The 20,133-nt window shown below is 40.8% G+C and overlaps 1 protein-coding gene across 1 annotated transcript in view; it reads left to right on the plus strand.

The window, feature by feature from the left end:
- Positions 1 to 1,282: 1,282 nt before the first annotated feature.
- Positions 1,283 to 20,133, plus strand: part of LOC149174202 ((-)-limonene synthase, chloroplastic) — a 70,182-nt gene continuing 51,331 nt past the window's right edge. Inside the window, exon 1 of the mRNA XM_089422550.1 lies at positions 1,283 to 1,402. Within this exon, the coding sequence (XP_089278676.1) occupies positions 1,322 to 1,402 (81 nt within the window). The 5' untranslated portion in view covers positions 1,283 to 1,321. The remainder of the gene's footprint in view (positions 1,403 to 20,133) is intronic.

Below are 20,133 nucleotides of genomic sequence, written 5' to 3' on the forward strand. Positions count from 1 at the left end.
ACAATAATACCATAGACACTATGCACACAGAAAAATAGCACAGGTGAGACTAGACACATCCCTTGGCACAACACATCATCGCTAGTGTCCATAGAACCCACACACACTGCTGTAATAAGAAGCAATGGTAGTCTTGATGCTGCTCGGTCGAGAGAATAACCCCAGACTACTACCTTTGGAAAATAGCTTTAATAAGGCATACATTGACTTAGAGATCTGACAGCCTTCACACATCAACAACATGTGTTTGTATTTTTCTGCACTGAAGGCAATCTCAACTCCAAACTCTACCTCATGGAGGCTTCGACACCATTCTTGATTGTCCATCAGCTCACCATATGTTGTAACCCAATCACAACAGTCCATTCCACGTCAACAAACCCACTGCCTCCATCGCAAAGCTTTGTCGACGATGACACCTCTTCCACACAACAAGCGACATAAGTATGATGATCATCCTTCTCTACATTTGGCTTTACAAACTCATCTGCAACACAAAAAAACTTTTATCCACATGTTGCAAACATCCCATTCCTGATCAATGACATCTGCCTTATGCTAATTTACAATGTGTGTGCCTCCTCAGCGGCCACACTTCGGATCTGCAATCACGCTCGCCGATTGCCAACTTTGACTTCTAGCGCTCAATGCTTAAACATGTCATTTCCTTATATAATTACAGACAAACAAAAAAAAAACTAAAACCATTTAAATATATTCTCTTATTTCCCTTGGCCCAAAAGGGGCCAAGACCTAGGCCCTCACGAGCTCTGATACCAAGATAAATTTTCATAGTGCAAACTATTCACATTGATCAACTATGATATTACATACATACAAGAAGTTGTGCCTCAAGATAGGGAAACTATTTTGGACATACAATGAGTTGATTGAGAGAATATCTAAACCACACACCAAACTAGAGACATATAGATATAACCACTCCTATAGAATAGGAACATACTTCTTTACATGATAAAATTACGATATCCATCAATATAGGAAAGAAAACATATAGACAACATCATAGAGCGAGTACATCTTACCACCAAAGGGAAAAAAAAAATAGAGTATAACATTTTATAAAGAAATAAATTTATTATAATAAATGAAAGATGAATATGTACTAATGCAAATATATAATTTTATAAATGTTTTGTACGGACGTCATTAAAAGATTGTATTCATTTCAGAGGTTCTGAAGGATTTCCAAGACCAAAAAGGACAGTTTACGTGCTCTCCCAGTAAAACGGAGGGAGAGATTAGAAGTGCTCTTAATTTATATCGTGCTTCCCTCATTGCTTTTCCTGGGTAGAAAGTTATGCAAGATGCTGAAATCTTCTCCTCAAAATATTTGAAGGAAGCCCTGCAAGAGATTCCCGTGTCCAGTCTTTCACAAGAGGTGAGTATCAGAGTTGCAAACACAACTTAAAAACTTATTCATTTCATTACTAAAGGTTGCAATTTATACACGGCTTGAGCCTCAGATGGAATAGTAATTGTGTTTATTGAAATTTATTATCCACTGATTTCAGCTGACTATCCATCTACCGCCTACAATTGAATAGCGATAGCAACCTCTAATACCTCTCTTTAATCACTACTTACATGTTAATTTGTCTGGTAATCTAAGTCTCAGCTAGGCAATTTAGCCTTTGCAAGAAGCTTAGTGAATATTTCAGCCACATTTTCATTTCTATTACAATATAATAAATCAATTTCTTGTGATTGCACCTTTTCTCTTACAAAATGATAACAGTGAGCACTACAAATACATCATCATGTCATTCCTCTTTCATTTCACAATGTGTTGCAGTGATGTTTTTCAATTTTTTTTTGGGCCTAGAGTATGCGATGATGTTATGTTATTGTTTCAATTATGTGACTAGCAGATAGAGTACGCTTTGGAATATGGTTGGCCCACAAATATGTTGAGATTGGAAGCCATGAATTTTTATCCCCTTTTAAAGATAGGCACAATAAGGATTTGCGTTGAGAGCTTAGAGAAGCCATGTTTTACTTCCAGATTGAGAAGTTTATGCATATGAGGGATGAGGATATACTTTCACATTTTGAACATTTTAGTTTGGTAGCCTTCAATATACCTCACTCTCCCATTAGCAAGCTTCTTAATCTCGAATTCCACATCTTCCAAATAAAAGATATCCTCCTTTATAGGAGTGTTTAATATATTTCTCATGGTGTTTGGAGAGTCATAAAGATTCTTCAGATAAATATCCCAGTTATGTAAGGGGATCAAATTATTTTCTTTATTTTTATGAACGAGAACATTCCTCCAAAAATTTCGAAGCTCAACTTTAGCAAGGTAAAGAAGACGCTCTTGCCTCTTATTAATATAGGACCTTTTTTCCTTTTAATATGAGTTTTGTACACACTTATTTTTTCCAATTTCATAGTTTTGTTAGGAGCATCTATAATAGCTTTCTTGGCACTTTTACGGTCATTATTATACCAAGGGTTGGAAGTTTTATTATCCTTTTTACATGACACCTCGGAAGAGAATTTGTTAATGGTAGTGGAAAGGGTTTTCAATAAAAATTTTCTAGATGATATTAATGTTATCATTGTACATCAAGAAACCTAAATCTCTCTTTAAAACTTGTAAGAAGAGATATATTTTACTTCTGTCAAAAAGGATATGCCTTTGAACCTCAATATTCTTTTACTTGTGGTTGGTGTGCATGTCAAGATTTAGGGCTAAGGATAAAGGTCTATAATCATATTTAGGCTCGTGGTCATTTAGGATATCCAAACTTACAATACAATTGAGAACATGGGTGTCTGATATTGTATAATCCACAATACTACTTCCCTACCCATGAATACAAGTCATCGGGCTAGAGGAAGGCCACTTATTAATCCCATTACAAATTACCATGTCCTAGGAATTGTAGATCTTGATAAGATCGGTACCAAATAGGTTCTCAGTAGTGTCTTTAGTCTTTCTTTGGAATTTATTAGCTAATTCATAGTCCTCATCAAGCCATAGAGGGTTATGGTTAGAGTTATTACTTAGGAGACAACTTGGTTAGTAGTGGTTCTAGCATTGAAATACCTAATCAAAAGGATATTACCTTCATTCCTTAGATTGTGTCCTGTTCGAAGGTGATGAAGGGGAAAATCCTATCTAGGTTTTTTTTCTTGTAGGAGGTAGAGTAGATAAGAGAGAAGTAACAAATTGTGAGAAAAATCCTATTGGCATTAGGATATGAAATATCGATCCACATGTATTGAATGAAGGGGTCGATCTTATGAAGCCGAATGTGAGAAGATATCAGATTTTTTATATAGCCATTTATGCCACCAAAACCTCTACGAGAGAATTTCTTATTCGAATTTGACTAGATAATGAATCCATCAATGTGGGGGGGGCCTAGATTCCTCATGTTCCCAAGTTTCAACTAAGAGAATAAGATCAATAACACTCGGGATCCAACTTAATATAGGAACATTATGCCATTCAAAATCACAACAGTTCCAAAAGAGGATCCAGAGTGTTCTTAATTCGTATTTATCACATTTATTTTGCACTTTATCTCTAATGATATATTTTCTATTTCAAATGATTTATCATTTCCCTTCCTTTCTTTCTTCCTTCACCTTTTGAACCTCTTTCCTTAGTTCAGCTTGATCTTCTGAAATAAGATCTTCATTTATAAAGATTCTTGACCTTTCGAGGCTTGGATATTCAGTAAGTACATCTAATTTATGGTCAACACAATTCACCTTAACAAGGATGAGTGTATGTTTATGCTCAAGCATCTTTCCCACCCTTTTTTCTTCTGTTAGATAAATTGTTTGGATTTGGGACTTAGTTTTTAGTTTTTCTTTTCCTATTTCTTATTTGTCCTCGTCATTTTCCTCTTTTATGCCAACAATTATAAGGTTTAGAGCTCTTTTGTGGTGCTCATGATGTAGTTCAATTACTTTTTTCATTTCCTCTTTTATGGGTTTGATACCTAATTTATTTTCTATGCTACTTAGGGTTGATTTATTATTTAGTTTTTCTTTTTAATTCTTTGATCTCGTCTCTCAAAATGTGATTTTTTTCAACCATTGATTGTTTTTTGTGTTCAATTTATTGAATCCTATCTTTCATTCCTTGGGTTTCAATCTCAAGGGCTATCATTTTATTCTCTAATGATTTGTAGTTATTTTCAAGCATTATAGATAATTTGATTTTATGTTATGTGAGAATTGTAGAGAGTTCTTGTTTAAGTTGGCTTTCTCTTTCTTCTCTTCACTTTTCTAAAGATTCAATGTCATCGTAAAGATTCTCTAGGGTAATTTTTCTTGGCTTCCCCTTGCCAAGGAGAGTTTTACAAATATGGGTAGAAGTACTCATAGATTCTAACTATTGATAGTGCGTCGATATGTCCCAGAGTTTGAACGACCAAGAATCCTTGCAGAAGAACATGGAGGAGTAGCGAGAGGCCACTATTCAAGAAGAGCGATCGTGCAGAAGATCCTGCGCACGAGACTTTGGTGGCCAACGATACATAAGGATGTAAAAGAATATTGTAGGGCATTCGATGCTTGCCAAAGGATGGGGAGACCATCACAGAGGGACGAATTGCCCTTAAATCCACAGATAACTTTGCAGGTGTTTGATAAGAGGGCGATTGATTTTGTGGGTTCGATCCAGCCACCAAGGTAAAATATTGGAGCATGACATATTATTATAGCAACCGAATACTTGACGCGATGGGCGGAAGTGCAACCGGTAAAGAAATGTAGTGCAGCTACCACAACGAAGTTTATTTTTGTGTGTATCCTGTCCCAATTTGGCTGCCCTAAGATATTAATGAGTGGCAGGGGCACACACTTCTTAAACGAAATGATTTTCGTGATGCTCGAAGAATTCTGGGCCTATCATTAGAAAAGTACACCCTATCACCCTCAAGCCAATGGTACGGTTGAAGCCTTCAACAATCCCCTGGAGAGCGCTTTAACAAAGGTTTGTAATGCGAAGCAGAATGACTGGGATGTGCGCATACGAGTAGTCCTGTGGGTGTATATAACCACTTGTAAAAATATGACAGGCCAAACCCCTTTCAGGTTGGTCTATGGGCAAGAGGTTGTGATGCCCATGGAATATATTGTGCCAAGTCTACGGATTGCAACATTGACCGATATGGCTGATTGTGATACTATTGAGGAACGTCTCGTGCAGCTGATGGAATTAAAGGAGGATTGGTTTTAGAAGGATTTCACCAATAGGTGCAAAAGGAGCACGAAAAGGCATGGCACGATCGACATATAAAGCAGCGCACCTTCCAGGTTAATGATTTAGTCTTATTATATGACAAAAAATTTACGACATTTCCTGGAAAGTTTCAAATGCATTGGCTTGGACTCTATGTGGTAAAGGAAATTACAGATGGTGGCGCAATTATGCTCATGAAGCTGACTAGAGAATTGTTTCCAGGCATAGTCAATGGCAGTCGATTGAAGTTGTACAAGGGTGATCCCGCCCCTGCGTAATGACTATACGATGGCAGGATAGTCTTAGTACTTCAGGCAGCTGCAAGGAAGTACGAGACTATAAACTACATTGCCCAAAAATTGGAAAGACGAAGTAAGAGGGCTGCGCAATGGAAGAAAGTAGGGCGCCGAGGGGAGCTACGCCATAAAGGTTGGTGCCACGCAGCCTGGTCAAAAGGTAGCCATTGGAAGCACTGTAGATGATTGGATGGAAAAATTTCCATCAGGAGGAGAGGGGAGGGGGCATTTATGGGGAAAATCTTTGGAAATATGCTGCCAAAGATGAAATAATGATCAAAATTTGGAGGGAATAGTTGGATTCAAATTAGAATTCACTTATAAATCTAGCAGGCTTCCCTGCATTCAAATACTTTGCTTCCAACAAGTTTTCCTTAAACTTTGCTACCAGAACGAGTGTTGTATGTCTGAGAAGGTCTGGGAGGACATTCTAGCACAACTAGAGTTCACCAACTTACCTAATTGACACCGTGATATCATCTTTGAGAGAATGACTGCAACTTCCCCCACAACAAAAGTTGCGCCCTCTGAAGCCGCACCCTCCATTGAAGCAACACCCTCTATTCCTACGGGATTTCTTACTACAACACCTAGGTCTCCTAGATCTAAGTCCTCTGCAGCTGACAAGAAGCAGAAGAAGCCACAGTAGGTTCCGGTGAGGCAATCACAGCGAAAACTTCCCACGAAAATCCACCAGAAGGGGAAGATGGACAGAGCGCAGTAGCCACATGAGCCCCTTGATTTAGATGAAGAAGAACTGTGTGGAGGCATCTAAGAGATGGATGACGAGGAGGATGAGCCTATGACTCGGCTCTCGAAGTACATCCCACTGTGCAAGGGCACAACCAAGGTGCCTAAAGACCCGGATAATGCTAAATTTATGATCTCTACATCATTGTTGTGAGAGAAGGTGGTGTTTGAGGGTGCGTTGTTGGGCTGCATTCCGACACTCAAGCTGGAGGATTGGGAATTGGGAGATCATGAGAAGTTCCCTTAGCTTGCACCAGCCAGATACTTGTCAAAATATATTATGAGAAAACCTGGGTTACACGATTAGAACCAATGAAGTGGGTCTTGGGAGTTGAGAAAGCGGAAGTTACTCACCTTGGTGCATGATGGGTGTCTCTAGCTGGGAGAATCCATCCCAATTACCGATATGTTGATCCAATGGATCACCTCACTACCCTATCAAGGTGTGGATCCAACAGAAACATTTGGAGGGAAAACAAAGGAGAATAAAATCACATATCAGATGAAGAGCGAGTTCGATTTAGTTAAAAAGTCGCGCGATATTCCATCCGCTCCATTTCATATCCTGCAGCGCAGTTCGCCGCACAAATATTGGCATGCAAGATCATGCGGAAGTGTCACACAGACGAGGTTTCAGCAATCGTGATCTCTTTTGTTACACAATGTGTCAAAGGAGTCCAGTACAACTGGGCTCACTACTTGTGTAAGGAGTTCTTGGAGAATTGTCGAGAGGCCCAGGATGAGGGCAAGGCATTTCATTATGCAGGTTGTTACTCTCGATAACATTAGTAGCATGGAGGACGTCAGAGGACAACCAATTTCCTCCTCAAGAATCAGATCTTCCGGAGGCAGCGAAGTTTGCTTTGCTCAGGGAAACGAAGAACATTGCGCGGGTCACAGAGAACAAGATGTTCTGGGTACTGGTGGATATGGATCTATGCACGGTGACCAGCCAAAGGCTGATGCTGACACCTACCTTACATGATCAGTATGAGCCCTACGTCGACTTCAAGGTTGACTTCCATAATGTATATGTTCGCGCGCGAAGGGATCCGAAGAAGATATGTCACAAGTTGTCTTATCTTGTTGGCGAGGAAGACGTCACAGAGATTATTGGTAAATGGCCAAGAGAGTGGATTTACCCATTAGATCCAGGCACAGGAAAGAGCAAGGAAGGAAAAGGTACCACTACGCACCTTAGCAACAGAAAAATAGAAGGAGGCCTAGAAGGCTACAACTTGGGAGAAAGTTGTTGCTAAGGAAGCTACTGACAAAGAGCGAGCGACCCAGGAAAACAAGATTGAGGTTGAACAGTCTGACTCTAAGCACACCCAGGACCAAGAATGGTCAGATGTAGAAGGGGGCGGGGGCGTGGAGCAAGGAACCCCCTTTGTGGTCAGGAAAAGAATGAAGCAGACAACCTCGGGGCCGCGGAAGAAGTAGAAGTCAACTAGATTCTACCAGGTGGATCCATTAGTCCTCACTGAAGGGGACTTAGAGGAAATTGGCAATAAGGTTTGGGACACTACAATAGAATTATGGACCCAATTTGAGTAGTAGTACCAGTAGGCATTGGGAAATGTGTAGAAGGATCTGTGCGATCTACAGATCCAGACAGGCCGACTGCAAGCGAGCATAGGTCAAGTGAGCGGGATTCAGGCAAGCTTGCATCAAGCAAGTGTGACAATGTTGGACACGGATCAGAATTTGGATCTCTGCTTGATGCAATTGCCAGAAGGGACCCTGTGCATCGACTCAGAAGAGGCCAATGCCCATATTTCGTAGATCAAGGATCTAAGCATCAACCTCGCGACACTCCATATCCAAACCCTACATGAGTTGCACCAAGGCTTATCAAAACAAATAACCAGCAGATCTTCGAAGAAAAGGCACATACACTGAAGGAGAAGGAAGAAATTGCTACGTGCAGGCAACATTTAGAAGCAACAATTAAACAGGTGTGTAATGAGCTGCCTGAACTTAATATTGCAGCTGATGCAACGTCTACAGAAAAGATCCAGAAGTTGGCCGCATCGGTCAACGAGTCCAAAGATGAACTCGATAGAGTATGATTTGAGTTACGGCTGCAAATTTTGGAGTTGCAATTGAAGCTGCAGCCGACGACTCCACTAGAGGTTCAAGAGTAGTGAGGAGCTTCTATAAAGGAAGGAATTGCCACATTAGAAGAAGCAGCCAAGGACTGCACAGAGTTGTTCGAGCAGGCCATGGAGCTATGGACTTCTCTACATGAGGGCCCCACTCTAGAGAATATTGGCATTGACCTTATAGAAAAATAACAGTAGTTTGATGAGATTAGGTCGACTGCGCACACTTTGGCGCTAATACAGTAGTTTGTGTGACTACAAGAAGGGAAGCAACTTCAGAATGAAATTGAAGAGCTGCATTGGAAAGAGGCCATTCTTATGGCAAGAATATAGCCTTGGACAGAGGAGGCCAGCCATATCACTCTGCAAAGAAAGCTAAAGGGCATGCAATAGAATCAAAGGATAATGGGCCTCGAGGTGGAAGGCCCCACTACAAAAAACTTAGTCAAGGAAGTGCAGCAGGCAACTACACAAGGAACAATTGATCTGCAGGTTCTGAAGTTGTAGTTCCACGAACTCCAAGAAAATATTGAAGTGCCAGTTGAGTGACTCAAGGACTAGTCACTAAATTGTGTTGAGGGCCTGTTGGGATGGGGTCCTTGGGGTTAAATTTTATATTTCCTTTTTGTAAAAATGTAAAGTATTTGTGATTTGTGGAAGCAGAGCACGAAGATAGTAAGAGTAAAAGGGACTTTAGTCCCTTAGGTGGTTAGGTGTTAGGAAAGTTTTGAGACCCGCCCATGGTCTACGAACCATGATATTGTAAAAGGAAAGGCTATAAATATAAGTCATAGCAATTCTAGGAAGAAAATAAGAAGATAGAAGATCATTGTTTTGGGAAAGGAAGCTAAGGTAGGAAAATCTATTTCTTGTACTTAGGCGAAGGGGAAGGCTCCTACAGCTGAGTGCGCGGAGACCTTGGTAAGTCTGCAAGTTGAGTGTGTGGGCCCCTGCAGCTAAGTGCGCAGGGAAGAAGAGTTTTTACTTTGAAGATCCCATCTAATAAAGACAATTCTGATCCATACTTTGCCTATATGTTCATTTGTGTTTCTTTATGCAATTAAGTGTATTCACTCTGTCTCTGAAAGTATATGAATATATGTTTATCTAATGTGAAAAAGTGGTAGATCAAGATCATTTATGCATGTTATGACTAGGTAATTACTTTCATGAAGATATAATTGTTGTGTATGATATTTATTATTATTAACTGTACCGAAAGGGTTAGGGTTCGCGGAGACAAAACTAAGCCCTAGAAGCTGCAGGAACCCATCACACATGCCTCTAGATGTAGAAACACGGTTCTGTCATCCTCCAATACTACTTCAGGTGAGACTACAGCCTGCGCTACGCGGGTTGTTGCCGAAAGGGCCAGCAATTAAGGGTTTTGTTGATTGGCGCAAGTAGCGTTGAACCTAGGTTAGGCCCCATCAAGCCAACATTTACATTTACGCAAAAGGTCTAGTCTTTCAGGAAGAATTGATTCATTATGTGGATTTCCGTAGATTCCCCATTTATCTCGGTTATCAATATATTCTATCCTATCCCCTTCTTAGTTGAAAACATATTCCTGAAGCTTTCCATATCACAATTGTTTTGATCTAGGCGAAGGGTAATATTTAGTTGCGAGTTTGAAAAGACTAGAGTCTTAATTTCATCGATGGTGTTGCTCTGCTACTAGCAGGCCTATTTAGTACTAGTTCAGAGTCACTACAGGAACACAAGAATTCCTTCACTTCCAGGGAGCCTGTTCAGGACCCCAACGAAGTTACTTGCTTCACCTCCCTACGCAGGAAGCCTTTCTCTTCTTTCACCTCTTATTTTATTTTATTTAAATATGCTCATTGGAGTTTTATAGGTGTTTATACTACCAAGGTGGCAGATGGATCCCAAATTATTAAGAGAAAAAGTGTTTGTTCCTTCATAGATAGTTTATATACCTCTATAATTAATATGCTCGCCATTTGTTTTCCCCTTCCCTTCTCTACTTGATTGGATCAACATGTTGAACACCATTCAAGTACCATATTGGGTCAAGGAATGAATATTCTAAAGTAGATATGAGCCTCATGGTTCTGCTTATGGATTTCCGGTTGAATTAATCGTATTTTCCGTTCAAATATCGTTCACGTTAAAAGATATGTAGGCCCAAACAAAGAAGAGGAAGACATATTAGCTAAGATTCGCTCGTCAATGCAATTTCCTTTAAAAAAAAATCACACAGTGTTCTCTTGAGCTAGACAAAAGCATATCTCATGCATGGTGTTATTGAACAAAACCCAAAAGAAAAGACATGAAAAAACAAGAAAGAAAAAAATAATAATAAAGAAAATGTAGGACTAAAATTAAAAACAACATGCAAGATGGAAGAAATAAAAAAGGAAAATAAAAAAACTAGATGCGGAGCGCAATGCAAGGTCCATGCAATGCAAAAGAAAACTAAAACGAAACTAGACCTACTCCTTATCTAACTAGCTAGAAGGTTAGGGTTAAGTGTAGTGAATTTTCCAATGTAGCCACTCAAGTTGCTTCTGACCTGTAAATACAAAAATACGAGCAATTGAAAGAAATATAAAGAAATGTGCAAAATTAAAAATATGATCGTGAATAATTTGCACAAAATATAGAAGGTCTTTGTTAAAGGTAGAAACATGTGCCATAACAACTAATCTTAACCATCCTGTAGCCTTACCGTTTGGGTTAGAACAACAATCATACCAACCATGAAATATTCTTCAAAATATACCTTCATTCATGTTATTATCCTTAGAAAACATCAAGGAATATCAAAGCTTATTATTAGTGACAGAGCTTGCTAAGTACGATGCTTCAAGTCAATCATAGATTCAATCATGAAATACAAAAAAATCCTCTTGAAAACCCTAACATCCTTGAGAAATGATTTTTCAATTAATGGCATGAAATCAAGGGGAGAATCTTGTAAAAGAAAATGAGTCTGATCATGTTCAAAAGGCTTATCAAGATCATGAAGGCCTGACATAAACATTGACAATAGATGAAGTGCTTCAACTACTTAACAAGTACATGAAAAATGAAATGATGAATCATAAGAATTTATGGCCTTGATGGAATCAACAAATTTAAAACAATTATCATCAGATAAACTAATGGGAAAATAATCAATTGAAATACAAGTCTTAAGGGCAAAGTTATGATCATATGGGTTGATTAAGACATCATCATCTTTTCCATTATTTGAACATAAAGATGGATTAATTTGAGTAGCTTCACAAATATTTGAATAATAAAATCAATCTCCTCACAGGTTGAATATGAAACATCACTACCTTGAATCCAATTATAAGGATTATATATGAATGCTAGTATAGGAAATACAAGAAACCAATCAAGATATAATGAATCAACATGTGTTGAATCAAATTCAACCTTTGTATCAACATGGGAAATTAATCTATCAATATGAGGGATTTGATTGACCAAATAACTTACGAATTCGTTAATACTCAAGAGGATAGCTTGTGCCATAAGGAAAATGATTAGCATTACAATATTCACAAGAATGATAAGAAGTCAATGATTTTCAAAAGAGTTTGACAAACGTGAGTATTTCAACCGATGGGAATCTTTGTCATGATGATTAAAATGATAAGCTTTAGAACCTGTTGACGGTGTTGGACCCACCAACATTCAAGGGATGACCCCATTATGAAGTCCCAACTAGACCTCACACCATTTGGTGTGGGAGTCGCATCTGGTATGATGTCCTGGTTACCATTATCTTAAACATTTACCTCAACTCTTACTTGTCAGCACAGGAGAGTGGTCTGCTTTGTCTTTTGAGAAGTGAGGTTAGCGTGCCTGATGATTGTAAGTGTCACTTGTGTCAATGGTTCTTTCACCGTAGAGGGAGAGGGTGGGAGTGAGTCCCAAGTCAGTTGGGGGAAGCCCCAACTCTGCTAAGAACACACAACACAACAGGACGTGTACAATTTCCAAAGAAACAGTCCACATGGATGCGACAGTCACAACACACAAGGGAAGATAACACGTATAACACTCAGTGGATTAGTCCGCGTGAGTGTAATGGTTGTTATAGCAAGTTTTATATGAAAGGTCTGTCTAATGTCAGGGAGAGTAGTCAACACGGGTGAGACAAAGTTAACAACATATACAACACATTTTCATCAACATATATGTATTACAACAAGTGAATTAGTTCAAGTGTTAAACACAGGTTAAAGCAACATGCATTTCAAGTGTTCGAGATTAGTCTTAAAACAGTTACAATACATGTGTGAAATTGTGTTGGCCTCTTAGCACGATTATGAATTAAGCGAAAGTTCCAAGACACATCATTACACCATACATCACTAACCCCGTGAGTGGGGCGTTGGAGCCACTACTTACTCCTCAAAGAAAATATTACAGACTCTTAAGGCGATGTGGGAGGAACTGAGGTGAAAAGTACTTTGCATGTACAAATGAGGGGGTATTTATAGCCAAGGGTGAAACTGACCCTTGTGGCTATTCGATTACCATCATGATTGTTTGACTTCCATGACTTTTCGTACAACAAGTGGTTCTCTTGGACTTCCACGTTACATTACATTGTTTGACAGTATGGCCCACAATAGAGATGTGAACAACATGACTCGTGACAAGACTCAACATGGCAGTGATGGTACATTTGTGCTGCTGGTGGTGTGCATGTCAAGCTGTAGTGTTGTTGGTGATGGATGTCCTCATGGTGTGTCACAACTTCACCTCCGCACAGCAACATGCGTGGCGTCTTCAATGGTCATTGGGTTCGCTTGATGTTGCATTCGAATATTTCTCCTTTCTTGTATGTTGGAAGGCTTGACAGGTTTGTCTGTTCGTGAATAGTGCATGTTCGTCCGTCCGTTCATCCGTGAACACATTTTGCATGTTTTCTCATCTGTCCGTCTGTGAACACATCTTTGCATGATCATCCCTTCGTGAGCAAATATCTTTGCATGCATCGTTTGTTCATCCGTTGGTGAACATGTCCTTCTGCATGTGCTCCCTTCATTCATCCCATCCGCCATCGTGCCATGTTTGTTTGTGTACCTGTATTTGTAGTCACTCATGACGAGCCGACATCAAATCCAAAAATTTCCTAGTCTACCATGATGCATGCTCGTTTCGGATGAAGGTGACCAGGAGAGGAGACAAGGTTGTGAGCTAGGATGGAGGCTCTGGGAACTCTTGATGAAAACTACGCAGGAGTCACTATGTGATGAAGATGGGAAATCTGGATCGACAGTGACTGTTCGTGGGGTTTGGCTCAGCTGGAGGAAAAAACTACGCAGTTTTTGGGAGGAACAGTCCAGGCTACGGGAAGGCAAAATCTGTGCAATTTCCGAAACGAGCAGGCAAAGGGAGCTTGACAGTCAAAATTGCGCAATTCCTTAGGGGAATTGGTAGTCAGTTTTTGGGTCACTTGCAACAAAAATTGCGCAATTCCTAAGGGGAACTGGCAGTCAACTTCCAGGAGCTGCTGGCAGAAAAAAGTGCAATGATGTTGGGAGGCTGGTGTTCTAGTCACCTCTATGCAGTTTCTGAGCTGAGCAGACTGTTGGGCAGCAGAGGACTTGCTCATGAAAACTGCTCAATTTTCTGGGTGAGCAGTCGGTCGACAGCCGAGAGGGCTGGCTGGAAAAACTACACAATTTCCTGAGGGAGATAGGTACGGGCACTTGGTGTGTGTCCGGCATGTTTGCACAAATTTCTCAATCAGCGGAGCGGGTAAGGTCTGCAGCCTCTGCACAATTTTGAGGGGAGTCAATCCCGGGGTGTCTGCTGGGTCAAACTCTTTAGTTGAGTAGCATGAAGGTTGATTGATTCACTTGCGGGTAGCGCAGATTGAAATGGCTTGCTTGGTGCTTCTGGATTGTTCTGGGTGACAGTCAATCGAGTTGATGGCGGGGTGATGGTTTGAATGTCAGAGGGGAATCTGGTCGTTATAACTTCAACAAAGTGGCTAAGTGTGTGAACGAGTGAAATATGCATACATGATCTTGCAAACACACACTTACATGACTAGACGTCGAGACGACTCAAACCATCCAGACACACATGCTCAACATGACTGACCGACGGTGTGAGCGACAAGAGCGAAACTTGTGATTGATCATTGGTCAACCATGACGACGCTTGCACGATCGTGTATGTGACTCTGTGTGTGAGTGTGAGAAATGTTTACATAGCGAACACAACATGTACACACAAAGAAAAAACCTTGAGTACAACCAGAACATGGTCACAAGCATGAGAGTGACATCAACATGCAAAAGCTTGGGTGGAATAATCAAGCAAGGTGGGTGTGAGGACTCACACAAGCTCATGGAGTGAAACTGAGTGAGTGTAGTCATCAAGTAAAACTCTCAAAGGAGGCTCTGAAATTGGATGCAGGCCAAAATTTTGGATGGTGTTTGTAGCCGCTACAAAACTTGGCGACACACTGGTAGAACTCCAGCTTCTCTGTTTTGTTTCATTGATAGGATAGGGCCTTGGCCTTTCAGGGAGTATTGAATCGCTGTGCGGGTTACTTCAGCTTCCCCACTTAGCCCATGGACATACATAGTTCACCTTTTCTAACTTAGTCAAACACAGTAAAAAATTCAGCTTAATCACAGTGTTTCAAAATCAGGAAGGGTAGTTTAGCTCACAAGTTGAAGATTTTTAGAGTATAAGTTTTCATCTCTAGTGTTGCTCTGCTGCCAATAGGCCTGGATAGTACCCTGACGAAGTCATGCAGGAACACATATATTTCTCCACTGCCAGCGATCCTGGTTAGTACCTCGACGGAGTTGCATGCTTCACCTCTCTGCGCAAGAAGCCTTTCTCTTCTTTCGCCTTTGTGTTTTTTCAGGAGGACTTTGCATAGGCACTTATTTATTTTTGGGGCGGAAGAGGGATCCCGACTTATTAAGAGCAAAAGAGGTTGTTCCTTTAGAGAAGCATGTAAGACTTCTGACATAGGTTTTCTCGTTTAGATTTTCCCCTTCTCCATTTCTACTAGTTGGATGAGCTTGAACACACAGAGCAAAAGGATGAGTATAGGCATGGGGCTTCCCAGTGTGGGCACAGGTTCATGGTTGGACCAAAAATTCCCTTGCAGACGGCTCGTATTTTCCATCAAGACTTCATCGGTTGAAGGTTATAAGCAAACACAAACAAGACGGACACAAGACTGGCCAAGTGCTACAGTGTCACAAGTTTCTTCAAATCTCAGCCACATACTCTATTCAAAAGCCAGAACGCAGTAGTTGGCAACACTTATTTCCGAAAACAAAAATAGTCACGTATCAAGAAAACAAAACAAACATAAACAAAAATAGTAAGCATAACAAACCAAATAAGAACAAAGATAGTAAGCAAGGAAAACAAAATGAAAACAACAAGCAAAAAGCAGACTATGTACATGGCACGGGGCGCGGCCCGACCTACTGGAAATAATGCCTAAGATCTTGGCCGTTGATAGGAAGGTTGTCAACCCTCCCATCAAGCGATTGCAGATGGTATGTGTGTGGGCCAAGTTTCTCTTGGATTGTGTATGAACCAATCCACAGGGATTGGAACTTCGTATGTTTGCCTTTGTCTTCATGGGGCTTATCCCATTTCAGAACTAAGTCACCAACACCGAAGTTAGCTTTACCTATAGACTTCTTACCAAACCATCCCTTGATATTGTTCTGGTGGAGTGTAAATTTTTAATTTTCTTTCATCCTTTCTTCCTGAAGCTTATGGAGAGCATCCATCTTATGCTGAACTAGCCGACAAGGCTTGCCTTGGGATTCTTGGGAAAGCTGAAGTGCAGGCAAGTAGATATTGGGTGGGAGGATGGCTTCTTTACCATAGACTAGGAAGTATGGTGAGGAATTTAGATAGGGCTTGGGTGTTACACAGTCAGCCATACTGCATTCGTCAGGGCGGTATGCTAGTTGCGTTACTCAGAGAAAACAATCTTTTTGATTATGGGGATGAGGTTTTTATTCGTGTATTCTGCTACATCGTTTCCTTACGGGTAATAGTTAGATGAGTGTTTCAGCACAACACCATTCTGTAATGCAAAATCATAAAGTTTCAAACATGAAAGTTACGTTGCATTATCAAAAACAAGTGATACCAGAACACCAAAGCGTGAAATGATGTTCTACTGGGGGAAGCTGATGACCTCCTCTTTGTTCACTTGTTTGAGCGGAATTGCTTCTGTCGACCGCGTGAAGTAATTAGTTGTTGTTAGAATGTAGCGGTGTTGCTTTAACAAATGCAAGAATATTTTCCCAATGATGTCTAGGTCCCACTGTTGGAATGGTTCGGTCACTGCAACAGGGTGCAGTGGGGCTACTGATCTTTGTGTCTTGTCGGCGCATCTTTGACAGACCGGGCACTTCTGGGCATAAGCGTGTGCATCCTTGATCATATGGATTGGCTTGATTTAAAGATCGTACTTTTGCAAGACTGTCATCCAGTTCGCATGTCGTTCATGCAGTTCTTGTTGTACAAGCAATGTGCGGACTGCTGGGTGAGGGACGAAGATTGTGTAGTGGTTCTTCAGCAAGTAGGGCCTGAAGTGTTTCACCACCTTGTAAACTGCATATGCTTGCTTGTCGACGGCAGGGTTGTTGAATTCTGGTCCTTGCATGATTTCACTCATGAAGGAGATCGGGCGTTCATCGTTCATCTTGTCCTTCTGAGTGACTACTGCAATGAGCAAATTATCAGAGGCGAAGGTGTATAGTAGGAAGTATTTCTTGAATTTTGGGGTATAGAGTGCAGGTGCTTCTGCAATGGCCTGCTTGATCCGAGTGAACACAAACTTTTCCTTCTTGCCCCATCTATAGACTCCATCTTTCTTGATCATGTCCTACATGGGCTTGACTATCTGCGCATAATCTGAGATGAACTTTCAGAGCAAGTTTATCTTGCCCAAGAAGGATTGCATAACTTTCTTGTTAACTAGCAAGGAATATGTGTAATAGTTTGAACCTGATCAGGATCCACCTTGATCCCTATTTTGGAAACAATGTGTCCGAGAAGATTCCCCTCATACATTGCGAATACACTCATTTTTGGATTCAAGGAAATCGCGTATTTCCAGCATCGCTCAAAGATTTTTTTTTTTTAGATAGCGTATGTGGTCCTCTCGTCTTCTTGAGAACACAGTCACGTCATCAAGGTATACCACTACGCTCTGTTCGATGAGTCCGTGAAAAGCGATGTCCATGGCATGCTGAAAGGTTGCGCCTGCATTTACAAGCCCAAACGACATTCGTTTGTAATCGAATGTACCCCACTTGGTATGGAAGGTAGTCTTAAGTCTGTCAGGTTCTACTACCAGAAGCTGATTGTATCTTGAAAAACCGTTGAGAAGAGAAAATATATGTGCCCCAGATACTGTTAGCAAAATGTGGTCCATAGACAGCACGGGGTTGTAGTCTTTGTCTGAGGAGCGGTTAACGTTTCGAAAATCAACACACAAGCGGATTTCCCTGGACTTCATACATACAGGAACAAGGTTTGAAACCAACGTGGAATGATGAACTTTGTATATGATCTGTGCATCCAACAACTTAGTGAGCTCTTTCTGTATGAGCTTTTGTTGATATGGCTTGACCCCTTCTTTGATCGAAATGACGTGTTGGATGACTCACGTGTCATAGGTTTTCAAATAATCATACGTCCATGCGAACACATCTCGGTATTGTTTGAAGAAGCGGACAAAGGCTTGCTGCTCATGTTGTGTGCAACATGTACCAAGATTGACAAACTTCAGATCTTGGTCTGTTCCCAGGTTGATCAGTTCGTGCATCATGGTGGAACTGTGGGTCTTGTTGTTCCTTGGCCCCTGAAAACATTCTTGCAAGTCATAAATATTTTCCAATGTTGCCACACTCTTTGTGATAAGGTGACCTTTCCTGTTACCGTCTTCTGCTTGCAGAGAGTGCTCTTGCTCGTCATCATCTATCGATGTATCTTTAAAGATGTCAGTGTTGGTCATGAAATGCAGTATCTCTTGCTGGTAACTTTTGAGATGCGATGACAAACAATGAATGGTGTTACGTACTTGTCGTACCACTATCTCTAAATCACCTACCACTTTGAGCGCGACCATGTTGAGGCTAATGGCTTTCTGCAAGCTCAACACGAGTGCTTCATACTCAACAACGTTGTTTGTGCACTCGAAATCCAAGTGACTTGAAACCAGATGCTTTTTGTTGTATGGGTCAATCAAGACACACCCGGCTCCTGAGTCGTCCCGTGTCTTTGATCCGTCAAAGTACATGGTCCACAACTTGTCTGTACACGAACCGTTTGACATGCTAGTACTACTGCTACTATTATTTCTACTGCTACTACTATTGCTACTGCTACTGCTACTATTGGTACAATTCACTGTACATGTTTCATTACCATCAGTTGGGCATGGAAGGAGTCCCAACTGCGTGTCTAGTGGGGTTGGAGCTAGTCGTGCAGGATAACACCCCAATGATGTTTCTAGGAGGCAGTTGCCAAACATAAGTTCTACGAAGGCCAATGATTCATTCTCGCCATTAAAGGGAGTGAAATTGTGCTTCATATACCTCTCGGAAAATACCATATTTGGTTGCATTTGCCCTTGTACGGGAGCCACATGTGGGACCAGTTTGTAGAAAAATATCCGTCTAGCTTGCTGGACTAGTCTCTGCTGAGTAGTAGACTGTATGCTTCCGGTATGTCCACAACAACTATGTTGATGCATTGGTGGAATCGATTGTCATGAGATAGTCATATGATCATGTCTCACAGTTCACAAATGGCTGGTAGCGATGTTCAATCAAGTTGGATGATTCGCGCGGATGTCTCATTCCATTGTGCATTGATCTTTTTTCGCAATGGAGAGTGACATGATGTTGGCTATTGCGCTAGAATCAACCAAGAAATTGTGAACATTGTAGTTAAAAGTTTCAAATGATGGATGGAATGGAGGACAACTTGCGTTTTCCTATTCCATCCGGAGTGCCTTGAGGATAGTAGAAAGTGATCTGGGAGGTGTGCTAGCTCCCTTGTTGGTAGAGGTTGCACTATCCGTTGCTGTCTCCCCCAATGCACGCAACAGGATGTCTCGTTGACTCTCGATCTTAGCTAACTTGAACAAACTGATGTTCACTCGAGTTTTCTTCATGTCATCTACAATGTTGTAGTCCAGAGGTGGTAGGCTCATCGAGGTGTCTGGGGCAGGACTGATGTTCGTGTTGTCTAGTGGAGTGTTCTGTAGTTTGCTTCTCATGGTCATACTCTTGTCTGCCGCTGTCTTCCCAGATTTGTTTTGTGTTTTCTGCTTTGGGGTGGCTAATGGATCGACCTTCCTCAACAACATTCTCATTTTTTCTGTTGGACACCTAATCCTAAATGGGTTAGTGTGGAAGCCGAATGGACAAAAGGAGTCCAAGAGACCTTGGGATGTGAAACCCAACGGTCACATAATGTACTATAAATGTATATCATTTGTCAATAAAAATTGTACTTGCATGTTTTATCTTTCATATCTCTCTTGCTGTCCATGTGTGTTTAACATGGTATCAGAGTAGGCGTATTCCTGCCCTGCATAATTAATTTGAGCCATTTGTTTTATGGCCCTTATGTGCAGATAATTTATGCCATCAATTCTGCATTTCATGAATATTTTCTCAACTAAATTTTAGCTGCAACCTGTTATTTCTCCAGCGCCATTTTTGGCTTTCCTCTGCTTTGTAACTCCCGATTCTGC

Source organism: Pinus tabuliformis, chromosome 4_1 (genome assembly GCF_031772625.1).
Source record: "Pinus tabuliformis cultivar Carrire ecotype Pingquan chromosome 4_1, CPIR1, whole genome shotgun sequence".
In the NCBI taxonomy this organism is placed as follows: domain Eukaryota; kingdom Viridiplantae; phylum Streptophyta; class Pinopsida; order Pinales; family Pinaceae; genus Pinus; species Pinus tabuliformis.